The 21,714-nt window shown below is 47.1% G+C and overlaps 1 protein-coding gene across 1 annotated transcript in view; it reads left to right on the plus strand.

Annotated features, from left to right (window-relative positions):
* The first annotated feature begins 535 nt into the window (after positions 1 to 535).
* The window catches only part of EFNA2 (ephrin A2), a 140,564-nt gene continuing 119,385 nt past the window's right edge, over positions 536 to 21,714 (plus strand). The window contains exon 1 of the mRNA XM_084614496.1: positions 536 to 1,956. Within this exon, the coding sequence (XP_084470622.1) occupies positions 1,835 to 1,956 (122 nt within the window). The 5' untranslated portion in view covers positions 536 to 1,834. The remainder of the gene's footprint in view (positions 1,957 to 21,714) is intronic.

A 21,714-nucleotide genomic window follows, 5' to 3' on the forward strand; every position in this document is an offset into this window, starting at 1 on the left:
GATGCTGATCCCTTGCAGGGGTCACTCAAAAGACCCCCAGGAACAGACGCCTAACTAAACCCACCCAAGCCTTGAGACAGGGCGTGAAAAGCGCAGCCCAGGTCCATCCAGCCCAGCCGCTCCGGCTCTCGCTGAGTGCCACTTCCAAGCCTTCCCGCTCGCCCCCCAGAGCTCGGACCGACTCGGCAAGAGACCCCCACCGGCAGAGGTGGGGCCAAGCCCGGGTGAGCTTGGTGCCGGCCAACCAACCTTGAGCCCGGCGCCCCGCCCCCGCGAGTGGGGGGCCGAGCCGCGGGTAGGGTGAGCGCAAGTGGCAACAATGTGAAAAGATCGGTTCGATTCCCCGGCACCCGGCGACTCCGGCCAAGGAGCCGCTGAGCAGCGGGCGGCCCGGGCGGGCGCTGCAGCAGCCGCGGGGGCAGGGAAGAAGGGGAGCCGTTCGCCTGCACATCCCTGCAACTTTGGACTGAGGGATGGGGGGGGCCTAATTGATGATCATGCTGCTCTTGCATTAAAATACAAGGGGGGTTGGGGGGGGAGGGGGAGACGGGACGAGGAGAGGCCTCCTGCCCCCCAGCCCTCACACCCAGCCGCTGCCTTTTGCACTTCATTTCGTTGCCATGTTGGGTCGCTTGGTTTCTGCCCAGTTCAGTCTGAAGTGAAAGAGGGGGAGGATCCTGGATGCAAGAGGGAAGCTGCATATTTCTGTGAGCAAGGGACTGCGCGGGAGTAACCTGTTGTAGGCTGGAGCTGATCTTGGCACACGCCTTTCAGAGCCTGTTCCCCAGATCTCCTCCCATTCTGTTTTTACAGGTGTGGGGAAGGCACCAGGAAAAAAAACAACAACCCAGCAACTCTTTTAATGGGGAAAGAAAGGGAAGAAGGGGCCCTTTAAGAGAAGAAGAACTTGGATAAAAGTTTGCTTTGGCGGTGGGGGGAGAAATTATTCACTCTTGGAAATATTTTTTCTCTCTTTTGCTGGGCCGTGGAAGTGCTGGGGAGGATGGGTTGGCGCTAAGACTCTGAAGGAACCCCCTTTCCCCCCTTTGCACCGCTAGTGCTGAGGGCCAAGGTGCCCGCTCTCTGTTTCTTTCCCTCCTCGGAAGCCGTGGGCTGTGTCCGCGTGGCAGTGCTCTCGGGCACCAGAGGAGCCACACGCTTTGCCTGCTGACTTTGCTCCCCTTTGGAGAGGGCTGGACCATGACTGCTCAGGAATGGAAAGGGGATCATTTGCAACCTGTCGCCTGATTCTGCCGACTGCTGCTGTTCCTAGCTCTCGTTTTCCTTTACATTTGCACCGGTTGGATTGAAGATTTTTTGTTTTTAAAGACGTGGGATCCTTTCACTTCTCCTGCAGGAAAACCACCGAAAGAGTTGGAGAACCAGGGACTTCGGTGGTGCAGAGGGAATGCACGAGAACAAGGCGAAGGGAGAAAGTTATCCGTGAATTCCCCCCCCAACCCCATCGGACTTTCATCCACCGCTGGATTGTTTAAAACAAAAATTCCCACAGCCCCACCTACACCAGTAACACCCAGATCATACTGAAGACTGTCAATACTTTTGTTTCCAAAAGATCCGATTGCAACAGACTTTGCAACAAGGGGCGACTGCACACAGGAACTGCACATGCTGCCTAGCAATGATTGCAAAAGGGGATTCACTGCTCTGAATGAATCAGGAGTGTTTAGTTGCATCAAGAGAAAGGGCAGCCAGAGGCTCTGGGAATAAATGAACCGGTTGCATTCTTGGTAAAGCGAAGCCTTGCAGATACATCGGAAGGTGGGGGGAGGGGGGAAGAGAGAAAAGAAGGAAGAAAGGACGATAAAATACGATGGTGCATTTGGAGGTGGCCGTGCTGCTGGTAGCCCTTGTCGGGGTTTGTGTCTGGACTGATGATGCTGGGAAAGTTATCTCGGATCGTTATGCTGTTTATTGGAACAAGAGCAACCCCAGGTAAGATGGACAGAAGCCAAATGCATGCACCCTCCACGCCCGCCCCCCTTCTATGCAAAGCCAGGGCAGCATCAGAGAAAGAGCCAACATCCCAGTGTTCTCCTGCAGCCCTAGTAAAGAGAGAGCTGTGCTGGGGGGAGGGGGCTGGTGGAGGTGGGAGAGAGAATCTGGCTCACATCATCATTTTGCTGTTGTACATGTGTTTGTTTGGTGGGTGGTTGTGTTGGCTGGGACAAGAGGGTCTTTTATTCTCCAGGGATGCGCCAAGCCTGCAACAGAGCAGTTCCTCTTGGGAGATAGATCTCTCTCTATGTATGCATGTAGGTATAGATATATATACACACACACACACATTTTCTTCTCCCTCTCCTCTAAAAAGCCCAGTGGCGGTGATCAGGACAGAATGCAAAGTTAATGATCCATTCAGGCTGAGTCAGGCTGAGGCAAATAAGGTGAAAGGTGCAAATCAGATGGTGCCTGGGTTTTTCTGTTTGTTCAGGGAGTGGGAGCAGAAAGCGCAGGATTATCATAGACACTGGGGTGATTATTTTATATGAAAGTTGCCACCAACTTTTCAGCTCAGCCAAGGCCTGATTTCCCGAAGAAGTGAGAGAGATGCCTACCTGGAGAGTTTCAAACAGTCTACATTAATTTATTTGTCTAGTGTTTGTGTGTATGTGGGTGGGTGGGTGTTTATTGCTGACTTGTTGCAAAGCAAAGCATTCCTAAATAATGAATGGTGTCAATTTGCTCATTCAGTCTCCTCTGTTGTAAAACTGGGAGTGGCAGAAATACACATGCATACATGTGTATATAGACATAGATTTGGTCTAGCTATTATTTTATTTGGCTTCGCTTGCATAGTGATTTGATATCCTCAGGAAATCAGTATGTTTTATTAATAAAAGTATTTGTTGCAAAAAAAGCAATTCTGGGCAATATCCATTTGCAGTGAATAATGGATTCTTTTATATATATAATAGACTGCAGCTACCAGTAAGTCTCATATTTAACAGGAAAAAAAACCCCCAACCATTATATTTTATTTTATTTACTGCTGCTAGTTTTAAGGGGCTTTGCGAGAGTTTCACTTTTAAACTTGTAAGCCCTTGTTGAAACAAAACTGATGCAAACCCAATAGATATAGATATTAATTTTACAGTTCTGTTTTTTGGCAGACATGGTTCTGGCACCAAATACCCATTCACCCAGAAGCCAATTCTGGGAAGTTGTGAGTCTGCTTAGCCAAGGTGAACAAATTATAGCAGTTTTCAGAACCACTGCAGACTGTAAAATCAATTACACGTCACTTTGGAACTCTCTTCTTGTTGAATTAAACACCCTCCCTCAGATGACAGTTGTTCATCTTTCTTTGATTACTGCCTGCTGGTTCAGGTATATATTGGATGCAGGTAAATATGGCTCATGTAGGAATCTTTTTCTCAGTTGCCTTTTTAAAGTTTACAAATGGCTGAAGAAGAAGCCTCGCTCCTGGTCTGAGCTGCAGTAGGTATAAAGATGAGGTCTGTGTGGGAAAGTAATGTTGTTATTACCTGAAGTGCAGGAGGGCTGCAGATTAGTGTGTATTTTTCAGTAGTGAGGATTTCCATTTCTCAGGAAGTCAGAACCTAAAAAGGCCACATTACCTTTAGAGATTCATATTAAGCCCAATAAGAACGCCCTGCCCTGCTCTACGAACCATACCTAGGAGTTCTGCAACCCATGGGTGTGGGTTCTTAAATTTGCCCAATTTCTGTTGTGAGATATTTAAACTCTTCCATATTCCTTGGTGATGAACTTTGGGAAAATTAAAGTTTTCCCTTCCATGCAAGATCCTGAGCTGGTACTATTTGGGGCTCTTGAAAACAGAATGGACCTTCCAGTTTGACTTTAAAAGAAAGCTTAACTGTGTGAAATGTATACTGTGGAGCCATGAACGTACTCTGTGAGAACCCGAAATATATAACAAAAGGCATCTTGTACTGCCACATGATTATTTAAAATAAACTCCCATGGCTGCTTCAGTGGTGAGACTAGAAAATGGGTTATCTGTGTTCAGAGGCTCATAATGGCTTTTGCGAAATATTATTCAGTCTACCAGTGTCTAATAAATAGACCACAAAACAGTGATTACATGTGGTGTGGAAACCTGAGAATTGGGAAACAAGATTTCCCAAATACTGTAAAGGAGGGAAAAAAATTAAAGTTTTTTTTCTCTTTTCATTGCTGTTGAAAAAAATGGTATTTGGTCACTTTAATTTGTCTTTGAATTTAATTCTGCTCTTTTAGAGGTTAATTTAAACAAAACAAAGTTTCAGGTTTGTTGTAATTCTTTTAAGTCTGAATTTTTTTGGAAAACAAAATAGTTTGAGTTTTAAATCAAAATGAAATCATCGTCCCCCTCACAACTCAGGTGACTAAGACCATAAGGATTTCCCCCTCCCCCCCAAACTACTTGAAATAGACAAATAAGTAGACAATTCCATAGAAAGCCTACTTTTTACAATTCAAAAAAAAAAAAGTTCCGCTAATCACAGAAATCTTCTCTATATGGAACTAAATATAATGATCATTGAGTTTGGAGGAACAGTAACTGTACTAATTTTATTCACTAGATGGTTTATATGTGCTGTTTCCTTTAGATCTTGTTTTTTTTATTTGGGTAAAAAGCGTATTTTTCGGCTATCTTCAGAACCTGCAGAGTGTTAAATCCGCGCAAGTATGGAAACATGAACCTTAGCTGATCCTTATGTAAAGACCTGTGCCCCCCTTGTAATCGTGAAATAGACAAATAGGTAGCAAAATAGATGAAATGTTGCTTCTGACATGGGGAGACCTTTTGCGCTTCCAGTGCTAGAGATATTTTCCCCCCTCTTGCTGTGGGAAAGCTCCAAGGGGAACCTTTAATAGAGAACTTTTTATTTTCCAGTTTGGTTCCTGACAGTCTGAATGGACTCTTCATTCTAGAGTTGATCTCCAGTGAAATTTTTTCATTTTATTAGAGCTCTCCCAACTGTATTTCAGTGAGGATCTCTGTCCAAATGAGCATAGCATGATGTACGAAGTGGGTGCTGGTGAGACAACTTGTACATGGGTCTGTGGTGCAAGTCGGTCTGTCTCACTAGTATGTCACTTATATAATGTATCTATAGTCACCTATAGACTGTTAGGTGCACACAGGGTTAGGAGAATGTTAAGAGTCTTCTTACGAGCTTTATTTATCCAGCCATCACATGTTCTCTTGGAGGGATAAACAGGATCCTCAAATGTACAGTTTCTTCCAGCGTCGTGTCTGCTTTGCTCATACGATAACCCTAAAGTTTGGGAATCCCATCCTTTTGTGCGTGCATCCCAGTAATGGCTTCTTTATGGGCCGATTTTGTTGCATATGGATTTTATTATCTCTCTCGCATTTTTGTGGGGGGTTGGAAAGGAGAGATTCCCCCACCACCACCCACCCTTACTAAGTTTTTGGTTACAGCTTCAATTCCTTCCCAGCTTCCACGGCCTTTGCTCTTTTCTTTTGTTCTGTTAAATGCCAAACATGTGCGAGGGCCCTTACAAGACAGAATGGATGTGGCTTTAACATATGTTATCTGACCGATCCAGCTTTAGGATCAAGGTCGTTGGAACTGGGGGACAGTACTGCCAGTTATTTTGGGTCAGTTTCTGTTACTAGGTGCTCAAGTATTGTTACAATAGTACTAAAAGCTGAAATTAATTGATGGTACTTCACTCCCCCTTGATATAAAGATCTCAGTAATGATGCTCACCTTCTGTTATAAGGCTCGTGACCTTTACCTCCCAACTTCATGAAACACCACTATAATTGCCCTTTTTGCCACAGCGCCTCTGTCCAAGCCCCGGGGTGGGGTTATGTAGGAGGGAGTTGGGGTATTTACCACTTAAAATAATGTTTCACAAGGAAAGTATATCTGTAAAGAAAAGAAATAGGGCAAGGGGGTGGAAAAATGAAAAAAAAAAAGCAAAAGGAGGAAAGGAAAAACAAACAATGAACAGCGTCAGTGGATTTTAGCGAGATGCATTAGCAGCATTTGGATCCAGTTAAAGGTGCCGAATTTTCCTGATGCGGTTCTGTCCCGCATTGTGGTGTGCCACATGTGTATGTCTCCATTCTGCGTGACTGAGTGCAGGAAATTTAGGGCAGTTTATTAGATGTAGTAAACACAGACATTTCTGTTGAGTTTTCTGTTCGGTTTTTAAAAAACCAACAAGTGGTGTTTTTATTTATTTACCTCTAGAGATGGCAGAGGTTTGCTTCAACCTTTAAAAAACTATTTTTTGTCCTTTTCCGTTTTGATTTATGTTCTTTTCCATCTTGTTTAATAAAGGAGAAATGAGAAATATTAAAAAAGAAAGAAAGAAAAGGAACAAAACCATAATCCTTAAAACCCGCCCGCTTGGCTTTGCAATACATGTTTTTCCTTTCGACTTGTATTATAATTTACACTCCATAGAAGCCAATGTTAAATCTCACGGTCCACATGATTTGTCCGAGTTGCACAGTAATTCCACACTCGATAATTGTGACCAAATTAAAAATGAATTGTAAATTGAGACACTATGGTCTACCCGTTCTGTACACGTTTTTAATACAGGTAGTCTCAATAGATTGTGAGGGACGTATTTATAAGGGTATTTTAACCATGCATTTGGAAAATGATAGATAAATTTTATTAAATAAGTCTCATATTGGGCAGTATCGAAATACCTGTAGGAGAGATTAGCTAGATCATGTATCTATATCTATATCTAGCTCTAGCTCTCTTTCTATATATACACCCACTTATATACAACATATATGTACTTATATACACACATTTATTTGTGTGCGCGCGCGTGTGTATGTGTGTGTAATATATACACAATAATACTTTTATATAGGCTTAAATGATGGCGGTAGCAGTTGTTCTCATGAAGCTGTCAACACCCCAATCAAGCCGCGTAAAATGGACATATGTGTTTCCCATCCATAGATGTATCTCTACAAATCTATGTCATACTATGTTACATGCATGTTGACTATAATATCTAAAAGGAGGGACTTTCATATTGGTTCACTCAAGCCATTATATGATTGCATGCAAACCCCAACGTACAAACCATGAATGTTTAATTTCTAGTGATGGAAAAGAACCTGATTTGGAACTCCAGTCCATTGCTCGGCCAATGCAGGATTGTTTGCTCCAGTATATTTTCTAGAGTGCTGTACCTTAGAGTTTTAAAGGTCCCGAGCGGGGGGGTTTTCTTATGCAGCACCCACATAGACATTGCATATATTTTTAATCCATTTGGCAGGGAACCCTTATCTGTAGGGCTTGTGAGCCAATTGTTTGGGTTGAATTAAAAATACAGGCAAGGCAAAGCCGATGGAGCGTGGGGAGTTGAGAGAGTTTTGTGCGTGTGGCACGTATGTATCTCATGCCATCAGTTAGAACCAATACTGAAACGCTTCCAAAATCTGTCCTCCAGCTAGCTGGCTCACGTTATGTCCGTCGATTGGAACTCACCTCTACGAACTCTGGTAGCTGCATTCGGAGTACGGCTGTTTAGTGGGAAGGAACGACTTCACTCCAAGAGGGCTCTCTGATACTGTACGGCCAAAAACCCCACCAAGCCCGCACTGTCCTGTGCATGATTGAAAATCTCTACAAAGGCAGAGGGAGGACTGTGGATTTAATATTTGTCTCCGTTCCCCACTCTACCTGCAACTATGTAATAGGCAGGTTATAGTAATTCTAGAGTGACAGCTTTCCTGCAGCAAATGCAGGTCCTGTGTATGCAGCCATATATTTATATATATAGAAAGGAAGAAATGTGCAGCGTATTACGTATTTTTTCTCTCTGTTCCCAGTAGAGGGACAAACACCGTAAATGGTCTAACGTTTACCCATGCCCTGTATTTACCTGCCAAGTTGTTTCTTTGCCTCGGAAGATTTATTTTTTTGATTTTTATTGTGTGAGCGCCTCTGGGGTTTCTTCTCTGCTCTCTTGCACTCCCCCAGTTTTGTGGAAGTCTGGGATCAGCAAGCTGGACAAATAGTCCCCATCAGGGAGGTAAACCCTTAGGATGGGGCAGGCCACGGGGCAGATGACCAACTGCATGGTGATGCTCAGTGACACTCCCCCCAATGGGAAGAGCTTTCTGGGGACTGTCCAGGCACCGATCTCAGCCCTGTCCAGAGTGGGGTTCAGGTGCTCGCAGATGAGTTGGTGAGATGTCAGAGTTCGTCTTGCTGTTTGGATGTGAGTGGGAGGTTCCCTTTCAGACAGGGCAGGTTTGAAGGCTGATCCGCATTCCCCTGTCCCTCAGTGGGGACAAATTCCCCCAATCCACGTATCGTGCACACACTGTTGTCTGTGTTATTTCCCCATAAACGGTGGAGTCTCCTACCTGAAAAGCTTTAGCTAAAGGCATCTGGAAGAGGCACTTCTTTGTACTCCAGGGCGCTGGCTGCTGGCATGGGTCGTGCTTTACCCAGGAGTTCAGTGCATAGCAGCTATGAAGGAGACAAAAAACAAAACAAAACCCCAGAAACTTAGGTTCTTTTGGCTAGTCTGGGATCTGGATGGTTTTGCTCATACACAACTTAGGTGGCAACGGTTAAACTGTGATGGGCCAAATTAATCACCAGGATCTGCTGACTTAGTGGAGTTGCAGCAAAGGTGAATCTGGCTCAGTGAAAACACTTTTATTTAAAGTAGAGGAGCAAGGGGCACACGTCTTTATTATTCTGGGGAGCGGTCGATGCCAGGTAGAGATGATGGGGGATTGAACAGGGCAGTTAGAGCCCACTGGGAAAGCGCACGCATTCAGTGCCAGGCTTCCAGCTGGCCTTGTCTTCAAGATCTCTGCTTGCCAGCACTTTCCGTGGGACCTTGGGGTTGGCGATGGTCCTTTTGGATAATTTCTCCAATATCTCCAGCTCACGCCCCACACAGATTTTTCCAAGCATCGCACTGGGATTTTTGCACCAACCTCTCCAAGGAAAGTGTCTAACTCTACGCTCAGACCTCTTTAAAGCCCAGTTAATTTCAGAGTCCTTGACAGAGTGCAGATAATTGCCCCCACACTCCATTAATGCCGTGCACTGCAGCAGGCTGTCGTATTTTTTGGGGGTGTGTGTGAAAAGGCTTTTTCGGGAATGCTGATTTGAGATGCAAGACGCGACCGTCCGAACTGCCCCACTCCCCTCTGATACACGTGTCATTCTCCTCTGTTAGCCCTTTTTAGTTTTCATTTATTTTGTTTTCCTTTTGTACAAAGATTGTTTAAAACCTTGCCCCCACCCCTTGCTCTCTCCTTTCCAGGCCGTTAAGCCCTGTTAGCTATTCTTTACTTACCGAGATCTGTAGCAAGCACAGTTAATAAACAGCAGATACAAACAGGTCCAATGTCTCTGACAAGATTTTCTCTCTCTACCTGTCTCTCTCTCTTTCTAGGGATTGCAATTACATTCCCCACTGGTTGCACATTTGGTATCCAGATGCTGGCTATGTACAGAATCCTAATATAAGGCTGGAGCTCGGAGGTTTGAGGTGGAGTGAAACTGTTCGCAGGTTCACTACTCACCTATGCACTCCACACATTAAATCCTCTAAGCCATCCACCTGGTCTTTGTGCGAGAGCAAAGCAATAGGGAAAGGAGCCAGAGTGGGAACGGTGGGGAAAAAGCCACTTTGAATTGAGACATGAGGGCTTTATATCTCAGCCAAACATATATCTACATCTACATACAATACACATGCATATAGAATCTGTCTAGAGGCATGCACGCATAAATTTATCTCTTTGCATTGATATATAATATATACACATTTATCTATAGCTGTCTATGGGTGCACACTCATCTCTATATTTATCTATAATATACACACATGTATGTATATATAATGCGTGCACACGTATATCTATAGGCACACATACATCTGTATGTATCTGTAATGTGTATAACACATATTTATAACTGTCTGTCTATAGGTACACATCATATCTATGTTTCTCTAAATAGGTGATACTTTCCCACACATGTGTATATGGTTATAGAAATAGTATGTTGTATAAAACAGCCCTTGGTCTCAGAAGGTGAAAATTTTGGCTCTTCTGCATTAGGAGTAAAGCAGGTTTTTAGGGACTGCCCCCCGCCAGTAGAATTAAATGAATCTTTTGGCAGGTGATCACATCTGAGCATTGTCACCCTCAGCACTGATGAGTGTTTTAACATTTTTGAGCTCATCACATCTTATCCCAGAGGCAGCCGCATTCCAAGCCCTGAATTCCACCATTCTCATGTGCCCGTGGCTTGTTAAAAAAAAACCAACCAAACCCACCTCCCGCCACCCCAACAGCCTTTTGTGCCTTCTTGGGTGAGAGGATGAGAGGCGCTTCTAGAAAGGTAAAATATTAATATAATTGCAATGTCGTGTAGCTGATCCTGCACACTCAAGCCCCTTGCTGCTTGGGTGCTGTCTGGCGCCGTGCAGACACAGCTTGGGAGGTGAGGTCCTAATGTATCAAAATGGGGAGAGAGAGAAAGCAGAATTCTCCTGCGGCCTGTGACATGCTGATATTTAGTAGTTGAATTTGTGGAGCATCTCTAAAATCAGTTTTCAGAGTAACAGCCGTGTTAGTCTGTATTCGCAAAAAGAAAAAGGAGGACTTGTGGCACCTTAGAGATTAACCAATTTATTTGAGCATAAGCTTTCGTGAGCTACAGCTCACTTCATTGGATGCATTCATTGGAATGCATAATGCATCTGATGAAGTGAGCTGTAGCTCACGAAAGCTTATGCTCAAATAAATTGGTTAGTCTCTAAGGTGCCACAAGTCCTCCTTTTCTTTTTTCTAAAATCAGTGACATTCTCTGAGCAGGTGTGGTGATTCACTATGGGGTGCGGTGGGGAAATCTGAACTCTTCAGCCACGTGTTTGCCAGCGGAGTGCAGTTTGGAAAGGCTAGTCTAGAAAGGTCTGCTCCCACAGGCTGCGACTCCTCTTAAAATCTCCCACCATTGCACTATCACCAGGGCAGTGCTAGCAACTGCAGGCGTGTTAGTGTGGACAGGGCAGGGGTGGCCTGGCAGTTGTGCTGCTCTATGCTACGGTTGCGGTGGGTGGGAAATCTTAAGGAAAAAGCCTAGCACGGGCAAGACCGATGAAAGAAAGAAGGAAGAAAGGAAAGAAAGAAAGAAAGAGGAATTGTGTTAGAGTAATGGATAGGATTTATTGCATGCACTGCCCTGGCCTGCTTCCCTTGCTCTGAGTCATCCCAGCTCCATCCAGACAGTTAATCAGCATTTATTAGTAGGTGTTAAAAGTGACTTCATTTATTTATTTATTTCTCCCCTTTGGTTGTTGATGCTGTTGCTGCCAGGCTGCTAAACAGCTTGCCATTGTTCAAGGGCTAATTAGCTCTTAATGAACCTCCTTGCTCGAAAGCCAGAGAGGAATGGAAGGGTGTGCTGTGGGTTTTTTCCAGGCGCAAGAGTTGAGGGCAAACTGTGTGTCCGAAAGAAAGCATGGCAGGCCGTGAGTGACTGCAGCATAGGGGTCGATAGAGGGATGCCAGGGAAGGGCCGGGGGGCTCGGTCGGACTCCCAGTTGAAAGTCAAAGAGGGGCGTGCATCACCCCCCAAGATCACGCACTTCATCATTAAAAAGAAGGGGTTTAGTTTTGCACTGATCCAGGACTGAAAAGCTCCACTCCCCAGACTAGTGACAGTTAAAATATCTGTGGTGTTTACGCTGTATGTCCTCTGCTCCCACTGCTTCAGAGCCTGTTCTCAGAGGGTAACGAGGGGAACAACCTGGCGATAAGTCATATCCTGGGCTTGAACTAGGGAATTTTCGTTTCTGTTTTAACTTCTCAGCTCCAAAGTGGGTTTCAGAAAACATGTGCAGGAATCACAGGGTGAGATTGTCTGGCCTGGGTTACGCGGGAGGTCAGACTAGATGTTGCTAACAATCCCTTCTGACCTTAAGAATCTAGGACAGACTGGGTCTGCTGTGAGGAAAATAACATTTTCAATGGTCGTCATTTATATGTATCACTATCGAGGACAATCATTTTAAAATGTTCCATTTTCATTCATATGTGCAGCTGTCCAGGATGTTCTAAGCAGATTGTACAATGCCTAACACAACTGGGGCCTGGTCTATGACCAGTGGTCCTTGGCACTATGGTGATATAAATAATTAATAGCAATAATAATAACTTGCTTACAGCAGCCTCACATATCAGGGCAGATCCTCACTCGGTCCAAGTCCACTCAGCCCAACCCTGTTTTGGTTGACGTCGCCGAGCCGAGCCATCCTGGCAGGAGAAGATCAAGTAGGGCTGTGGCCCATAGCGAAGCTCCGTTGATGGGGAAGTAGAATCAGTCGCTGTGAGTCCTGAGGAGTAGGGTGATGGGACAATGTTTGTATAGGGTAACATGGTTGCGTGTGAAATAAAGGCTTAGACGGTTCTGCAGCACACGATGAGAACGCATGTTCTCTGTGTGTGTGCATGTGTGTCATATCTAGCTTGGGTATTTGAACCAGTATCTTAGTGGTTTCACTCTTGTTACCAAATGGAAGAGGGCAAGAACAAAATAAGGTTTTTAATGTTTGCTGTGTTCCTTTCACCCCATAACTAGCCACGCAGAACTGGATCAAGCCACCGGAGCTCCCTGCGGGTTTGAATGGGTATGACCCGTTGTCTTTTAAAAATAGCAGCCAAAGGGGGCCTGATCCCACAACCAGGAAACGCAGGCATTATCCCATTGACTTCGATGGGAGGTGGATGGGGGCCTTTGATTTCAGTGATGCGACTTGCGCCAGCAAAGGAGGCAGGATTGGGGCCAGGGTGGTATATTTCTGCTAGCGAATGTACCGAGATCCCTGAATCTGAAGCATGCTGCCCTCCACTGTGCCCAGGGGACTCCCCTGTGCTGCTTCAGGAAAAGAGCTGGCACTCATTGGAAAGAGATGGCTAGCGCTGAGGGGTGCCGCTTCCTAGCCATAGAAGAAAGTGTCTGGCCAGATCGCCAGAGTGGCGGAAGGAATGGAGTGAGTCCTCTTCTCTCTGCTCATTGGATGTGGAAGAGCAAACCTTGGGTATGTTCACATCGCGGCCCCATTCAGCCCGACTCCTCTCTCCCCAGCTTGTTCCGGCGGCTGGGGATTGGGAGCGGGTGCCATGGATGCTCAGTCGTGGCACGCCTGCAGCGGCTCACGCAGCTCCTCTCTCTATGAGTCAGCTGGCGAGGCGGACAGGGTTGAAGCTTGGCAGACTTGATGAGAAGAAGGGTCCTCTCCAAAGCGAGTTCGGAATCCACCCCCCTTCCCCACCCACCTCCTGGTCTGACTGAAGCTGGGCTTTGTGTCCTGCTGTGCCCCGGTCTGGGGGCGGGTAGGAGGCTCCGAAACATCAGATGGGGGGTGGAAGGTGGCCAAGCAACAACAATGGAAAAATAAAGGGTGGAAATTGACTTGCTAGAATAATAACTAAGACGGGGAACAACTTTTTATCCCCCCGCACAGCGCGGGGAGCTCCCGGTAATGCGGTCGGGCTGTGCGGAGGGTGGACCTTGCCTCTCCTGGATCTGACCCTATTCTCAGTCAGCCGAGTGTAAATCAGGAGTGACCCTATTTACACCAATGTAATTACACCAGTGTAAGCAAGACCAGACTTAGGCCCTAGTCTGGGGGTGATGGGAATCTCAGGAGCTTCTTTCTAGCCCCGTTTTCCTGACTCGTTGTGGCACGGTGGGTTGAAGGGCCACATCATCTGCTGGGTTAAATCGGCAAAGCGCTGCTGAAGTCAGTGGATCCAGGCCAGTTTATGTCAGTGCAGGATCTGGCTCTAGGCTGGACGGAGCATGAGAGTGATGGGACAGCCCTGACCTCCCCCAGGCCCTTGGGTGGGAGATGGATTGTGGGAGCATTTCCCATCACTGATGCTTCTCGTCCGGTGATGGACAGCCCTGCGGAGATGGGTGGAGGGCCAGGGGAGGTAAAGGAGAGTCCTGCTGTGTGTGGATCTGACAGAATTCTGCAGCAAGGAAGGGTGTGCAGGAGAGAGGGGGGAGCCTGGTGTGCGTTTGATCTTTCCCCAGTTAGCATGTTAATGAATGCACCCTGGGAGATGGGGTGGGGTGGGGGCAGGGGAAAGCAGAGCTGCTGAGTTGGACAGGGCTTTCTGACCCTATAACGGAGATCCCAAGTCCTTGGGCGGCAAGGAGGATCCCCAGTTCCCTGGGTTTCCCTAGTGCTGTCCAAAAGACCCCCTGAAGGTTTGGCGCACCCAGCTCCTGCGCTGTTGGCCAAGAGCAGATCTTGATGCCGGGAAGCAGGGCCCTCAGCATCGCTGGCTGTATTGATCCTGGAGAGAGATTTAAATGCCACAGAACAAGGCTATTGACATCTCACGGCCTCCAGTGAAGCCAAATCAACATCGGGGCTAGCAAGGTCTGAGCTTTCCTTTCCCAGCTCTGCTCACATTTGGTTTGATGTTTCCGTTCAGGTTGTTAATTGAGGAAGGTGGGAGGCAGCGGGAGGATGGAAATTAAGACTTTTTAAACACCCCCCCGCCCCAAGATTGGCGTTCCAGCACCATGTATTTCCCCGACATGCTAGATGAGACATGGCGCGGTACCACTTACAGGCAGGTTTGGGAGCAAGATGCTGATCTCTGTCCTCCCCTGCTGTTTCAGGAACAGTGTTAGCAAAGTCCCCCCAAACTTTGGTCACTGAAAATCCCCCACTCCTCCAAGCAGGAGCTGTTCCCCAGAGTCAGGCAGCCTTGGTCTCTTTCAGCGCGTTTGCTCCACCCGACGCTCCGATTTTTTCTGCCCCTCTAAATTCTTTTTCCCCCCTGGGCCTGGCTCGGGCGTGCTATAGCAGTGACTCGGAGGTGTACGGTATTGAAGGGCATTGATCTGGCTGCTCCAAAAGGCCCTTCCGAACAGTCCAGGCTTCTGCTTACACTCAAGATTCCACCCGTCTTGCACTATGAAAGTGACAACATGCTGTACCCACCAGAGCCCATCTGTAAATACGAAGGTTATCTCCGCCGAATGCTGCAGTAGCATTCCTGTAAGTGGTAGCATTTAGGACCATTGCTCTCGACTCCAGTACAGGAAGAGAGCGTTCTTTTCCGTCCTTTGTTAACAACCTCCCAAACTCCCTTTCCCCCAAGGATGAAACCTTTTTATCTCTGGTTATTTTACAAAACAAAAATCCCTGTCTTTGAATTTTATGATTTTATTTTCTAGTGGGTCCGAGATCAGCTGCTTCTGTTATTGTAGGATCTATACCAAAGGCATATAAACGGCCAAGCTGATTTGTAACAATCAGAGATGGAAAAGACCTATTAGATTGTTTGGTCGGTTCTCCCTCCTGATGTATCAGAATTGTCTCCTAAGTGTGTTTTATTAGCGCATTGTCCAGTCTCATTTCAGAGAGAATATTTGCTGTTTCCCAACAAGTTTGAAACCAAATGTTGTAGGATTTTTGCAAAAGGGGAAAAATATTTGTATAATCTTATTTGCTCTTTAACATTCTCTGAGGAGCAAACCAGACCCCAGTAAAAACCTCCCCATGTGCTAGGAAATAGACCAAGTGTTTGGACTACTAATAAAATATTTCTGATCAATTGGTCCAGCTACTGAAATTCCCTGCCAGGTGGGATTTCTTACTGTGCTTTCTAGTGGGTTTTTATTTAGGCTGGATTGGGATATTTTTTTAAAGCCCTATTTATGTTTGCAGTGAAATAAAATCCACCAAGCCTGACCCTGTAGAGAAGTTGGAAAATCGCAATTCTTCCTCTTTTCAATCTCGTTTCTACTGAGAAAAGCCACCAGCCCTCATGCCCTGCACCAAATCCAACCGCAGTGGAATTATTTCAGCGGCTGAGATTTCTGAAGTCAAAGGAACTGGTGCGTGTGTGTTGCAGGAGGCGGTTGGAGGGGTAGAATGGCGTCTCCTGATCTGTGGGAGGTGCGGACGTGGAGGATTCTTGGGGGGAATTTGCAGGGCTTTTCAAGATCTACTTTCCATCTCGCCGATCTGCCTGTGAAATTCCTAGCGGGGTGGGTTGGGTGTGGAACAGGCAGCCACATAAAGGTCTTTGAGCCATAGACCAAGGTGACTAGGGCATCGTAATACACTTACCAAACCATAGTGCAAAGCACAGAGAAAACACAAAGCGACTGAGGAGTTGCGGGAGTCACAATAGATTCCCCGGCGGGCGAGTTGTGGCACATTGAGCTGGGAGAGTAGGTATTTCATGGCACGGGGGAACATAGATTTCCTCCATATGGATAAACCCGCACCCTCAGTTCTGCCGAGAGCTCTCCAGAACCCTGCCCCGGCATAGAAGGCAGGAGTCCTGCGTACTTTTAGCTTTATTCCCCCAGACGCATTTATATTTGTAAAAGAAACTCTCGCATGTGTGATTTTTAAATGAAGTGGCCACATAGGTTCCTTTGATTCATTCTGCCCCACAACCACCCCACCCCAATCTGGGGTAGAGAGGTTGGTAAAGAACCCAATCGTGCTCTGTATAGATTGTGGCCATTCCCCCTTCTGTCTGCTCACCCTGCTTAGATCTATGAGTTTTGGGGCTTAGCAAATATCCCGTACTGGGCAGTTTAACTAGGGGTTTTAGCCTTGTGACCTTGAGATTGTGGGGGGAGAAGGAAGAGACTGAATCAGGGGGTTCCCACTGTGAAAAACCAAGCTTGCAGTTATCTTAGGTACCAGTGAGGTGTCTCTCCCCGTGAGCCTCACAGCTGGGGTTGGCGTGGAGATGCCTAAGCCATACAACTAAGCCAGCTGCCAAAAAACCAAGAGATATCAGGAGCAGGGGAAGCTGTTTCCCAGCCAGCTCGATAATCCCAATTATTATCTGGTTTCTAGATCAGGATTCTTATTAAATCTGGCACAGTTGGATTTGCTGTTCCGGCCGCCTGCCTCAGCAAAGGGCTCGGAATGGATTTATCTCCCACAGATTCAGGAAGGAAATTGAGTGGAAAAAAACCAGCGCCCCACAGGAATGCTTGGTATTTTGGAGTAAGCAGAGAAAAAGTGGCCGGGGGTTGGGGTGGGGGAGTTAAGAGGGGTGTTTGAATTTGGGGCTGATGGCTTTCCTCTTTTGAAGTGACAATTGAAGCTGATCTGGTGATGGTGTGGGAGGAAAAAGCTCTAAAATGTTTGCGTGTGCACATGTGTGTGTGCATGTGCATAAAACCACATCACTATGGGCCTGACTCTCGGCTGCCCGGCTTCTTCTTGCAGTTATTTACACTAGTGCAAAAGGGGTGAAACAGAACCAGGCCCTGTCTGTGCACCCGTATCTCTGTTAATATATGTACGTGTGTATTTGTATTCCTGTGTGTGCCTGTCTACCTACAGCAATATGTGGATAGATACCTACAGCTGTGTAATCAGGAACAGGTTTATTTCAGATTATTTTAAAAATTTGTAAATTGAAAAACGTTTTAAAAAACTTAGTAAAAAGTGGCCTTAAGAAGAGCGCTGTGTAGCTTGAAAGCTTGTCTCTTCCACCAGCAGCAAGTAGTGCAATAAAAGATATTATTCCTCACATTGTCTCTCTCAAAAGTTTTTCGCCCTCGCTGATGAAATTATCAAATAACCCTATACTCTTTCTTTCTTTCTTTCAATAGAGAACACCCCTAAACATTTTTATTTAAACAGAGTTTTCAACCTCTATTTCCCCCGCCTTACATTATGATTTGTTTTTTTCAAATGCATGCATCGGACCCCTCCCCTCTGTTCATTAGTATAAGGGATTCATTTCATGACTGGTCGCAGGACTTTAGTTTTGCAGGGCAATGTGTTTTTATAAATCTGAGCCATTTATTTTGCCTCACAAGGGCCCTGGGTCCCATCCTCTGACTCACCTCTAATTCTCCATCTGCGAGTTTTCTCTACGTGGTACATTTGCAGCGCTGGCTTACAGACCCAAGGGGCTGAGTCCAAGTGACTGGACCACAGAGGGGACAGGTAACACTGCTGAGGGAAATGGTACAAATTGGAAAAGTTTTCCCTATGAAGTTTACTACTTGAAAATAAATCTAAATTTCCCTCCCCTGCTCCACTGAAAAACCAAGGACCTGAGCCTCAGCTGGTGTGAATTGGTGTAAACGTCAGTGCTTGCTGGGGAATTGGCCCGTTGGCTTCAGTGGAGTGACGCTGATTTACACCTGCTGGGGATCTAGCCCTAAAACACCTTTTTCTGGCAGCTGGGATTCCAAAACACAATCAACAATGTTGTGCATTCGCCCGTAATAATGAGGCTGACGATTCACGGCCAGATCAGAAACCAACTAGAGCAAAGCGCCCCAAAACCCTGAACCGATCCGGGCGCGGGGTGAGTGTAATTACGTGATTAGCAGCATGGCAACAAATGCAGCCTAAGCCTCTTAGCCCAACTCATTTACAGCACTGGCTGGCTTGCAATCGGCACCTCGCACTGGGGCGAGCCGGGCTGCTGGTGCCGCTCAGCACAGAGTTTTGCTAGACCCTAGGCTGGGCTATTGACTCAAGAGGGTGCAGGTCCTAGACCTGTGTGGCCTGATCGTGGGAGGCACAGCTGCTGGGGGCATCCAGCACCTCTCCAGATTGCGCCCGAAAGCGGAGGAGGATTTCAAACTGGCTGCCGAAAGTCAGGGTCCGTAAATCCCCATGTTAGACCCCCGAGTCAAAGTGGCCGGGGGTCTAACATGGGGATTTACGGACCCTGACTTTCGGCAGCCAGTTTGAAATCCTCCTCCGCTTTCGGGCGCAATCTGGAGAGGTGCTGGATGCCCCCAGCAGCTGTGCCTCCCACGATCAGGCCACACAGGTTTTTTTCCCTAGAGGAGCTGGGCTCCTGCTGACCCCATCAAAGCCAGTGTGAGCAAGAGGGGCTCAGCACCTCTGGGAAAAGCCTGGCGCTTTTCCTTCAGTGCCTAAGCGCGGGTTGAAGGAGCGGAGCTTTAGGGATGGAAAAGTTCAGCCTAGGGTTTTTGTGGTTGATGGAAATGGCCTTTGCCCCCGAGACCCTGGCTCTAGATGCCCCGGAAAGTGGACTCTGTCTCATGAAAGAAACATCTGTGTTCCCTGCCCTGCACTGCTCTGTCGCCATGGGCTCTCTCCTTCTGTTTTTCTCGGCAACTGTGTTTCCGTCAGACTCACAGTTCTGTCATTTCCCGTCCTTTTTTAATCCTGTTTTATTGTTTCTCCTCTTTTTCTTCTCTCCCCTCTGCTTGGTCAGTTTTTATCTTCCAGTGTTTCCTCTCCTCCCCAACCCCATCCCAGTCTCCCCCCATCACCCCACTCCCTGTCCCACAGTCTTTCCCTCCATATGTACGCCTTGATCCTCTCTGCCCTCTGTTCCGAGCCGCATCCTTGGGTCTCCGTCCTTCATCCTTCCTGGCAGTTGCTTTTCTCTCCCCCACAACTCCTTTGGTCCTCTTGGGATGGGGGCTAGATCCCAGCCCCCTTCCAGATATAGATGAGGAGAGTGTTTTGGAGGGTGAGCAGGTGCCGGGATGAACTTGCCGGTCTCACCTGTCAAACAGAAGTGAGTTGACAGCCCAAAGCTGGGTTCTGGCCTCTGCAATCACACAGCCTAGATACTGATGTGAACTATCCCTCTGCTCTGCATTGTTTGGGGCCTTGGACAGGGGATGAATTCTTAGAAGTGGAGGTTTTTTTAGGTATTTTATTAAAATAAATGACTGTTATTCCTGATCTTGACGGTTCTGTTGTCTCGACAGCAACCTCACGCATTGGGGACTGGAGGCCAACTTGAAAATCCCCAAACTTCCTCTTTCCATTCCAAGTTTCCTCGAACTTAGAGGGTGCCGTGACTTACAGCTAAATGGAGTGTTTCCCTCCCCCCGCACCAAAAAAAAAAAATTTCTTTCCTGGCTCTCTCCTCTGCAGTATCTGAGTGCATTTATCACAATATTTCTCTCCCCAGGAGAGGTTCCTGGGCTTGTCCATATAGTCCCTCCCGTTCTCTAGATCCTTGAGACAGAGGGAGTTATGGAAACATTACACCTCTCCTGTGCCTGGAGCCTACCTCGTACTCCCTCTCTTCCTGCATCTCCATTACTGCCTTTCCCGGCGCGGTGAAGCACTGGGGATCTGGAATGAAGCTGTATCCCAGTTGTGCCGCATGCTACTGCATCTCAGATGTTGGCATTTGGAAGCAGATGATTTAAGTGCTCCTGTTTGGACACCTGTTCTCACTCTTTGTGGCTTGTCCTCTCCAGGGACATCGTCTGTAAATACCTGAGCCCCTTTGAGCTGAGCATCGCTGTTCCGGTGCAGAATAACGCAAAAGTCCTGTGGGCACTGGGCCCCCAGAACTCCCCTTAAATACTGTGCCAGCTAAAACTGTTTCTCAGGCCAGCCCCAGTTTGGCTTTTTATTTGGCGCAGGGCAGTGGAATCCAAACCCAGCTCTGGACCTGGATTTGCTTTCAGCTGTTGGGCCTGAAACGGTCTGAAGCAGAACCCCAGGTCCAAACAGCCCTCTGCCTGGGATCATAAACTAAATCTGACTCTGTTATTCCTGGTTCTGACACTCTCTGGTTTGGCTGGTGCCGGACACAGGTGTGTGCCATTCGGACCTTTAAAAACCCCAGGGCCTGGTTCTCTACCTGTCTTGTAGGAGCAGTCAGGTACCTTGCCTGTCCGACCCAGCTGGAGCACCTCTTGGTTCTGTCCATACTGCGCTAGAGACACTTTGACTGGAACCCTGGTTAAACCCAGTTGAAACCTGTCTCCTTATCTCGGTGTCCTGGCTCCAGGATGAGCCGCAAACTCTCGAGCAGAGACTAACCCTACAAGTTTAGTGGGTATTGTGGGATGGCGTTTGGGGTGGGGTAAACAGATGGACATAGAGGGCAGGTCTGTTTCCACAGCATGGGAATGTGGTATGGGGGGTCATGTTCATAGGGGAAGTCGGGCTCTACGGGGTTGGATTTTGCGTGCGCTCTCGCGCTTCTTTTTTATAAACCAGTTACTGTCGATCCAACACGTTTTGGAATTCTCATTTACTCTTTAAATTTCTTGTATAATTACCTTTTATGCCTGCCCAAACTGGACTCTGTTCCCCCTTTTCTGCTGTCCCTGTTGGATGTTAGGTTCTCATGGGCTGCGGTTCTGAGCTCCAAGCCCCAGTGTGGTTTCCGCCTGGTCTGAATTCTCTTTACGCCCCATGAGCCCAATGCCCAGCCCCGTCTAGAATCTTCATTTCTGTTTTCACTCTGGGACTTCACTGATTTGCACAGATTTCCTGCGAACCATGAACTTCAGGGAAAGCCGCCCGTTGGGACAGATCCTTCGCTGGCAGAGGTCACAACAAACCTGCATCAGTTGACACCAGCTGCGGATCTCGGCCCTGTGTCTGTGCTGTAGAGAATTTTTTTAAGTTGATTAAAAATCATCATAATCTCTTCTAACCAAATCAGAAAGTGAGACTTTCAGACAAGGAGAAAAGATACTCGCCTGGTTAATAAAGACACAGGGCTGGGAGTTAGGTCTCCAAGGTCCTATTCCCAGCTCAGTGCATGAGCTCAGGCAAGTCACTTCTACTCCATTTCCCCACCGAGAGAGTGAGGGTTCCTCGCAGGAGGCTAAATCAATTAATTAACGTTTGCAAAGCGCGTGGCGAGCTGGAGCCGGGTGTTGCTATCCAAGTACAAAGCACTGCATCAGCTGCAGAGAGATGGTCCTTCCT

Source organism: Lepidochelys olivacea, assembly GCF_965140295.1.
Source record: "Lepidochelys olivacea isolate rLepOli2 genome assembly, chromosome: 25".
Taxonomy (NCBI): Eukaryota; Metazoa; Chordata; order Testudines; family Cheloniidae; genus Lepidochelys; species Lepidochelys olivacea.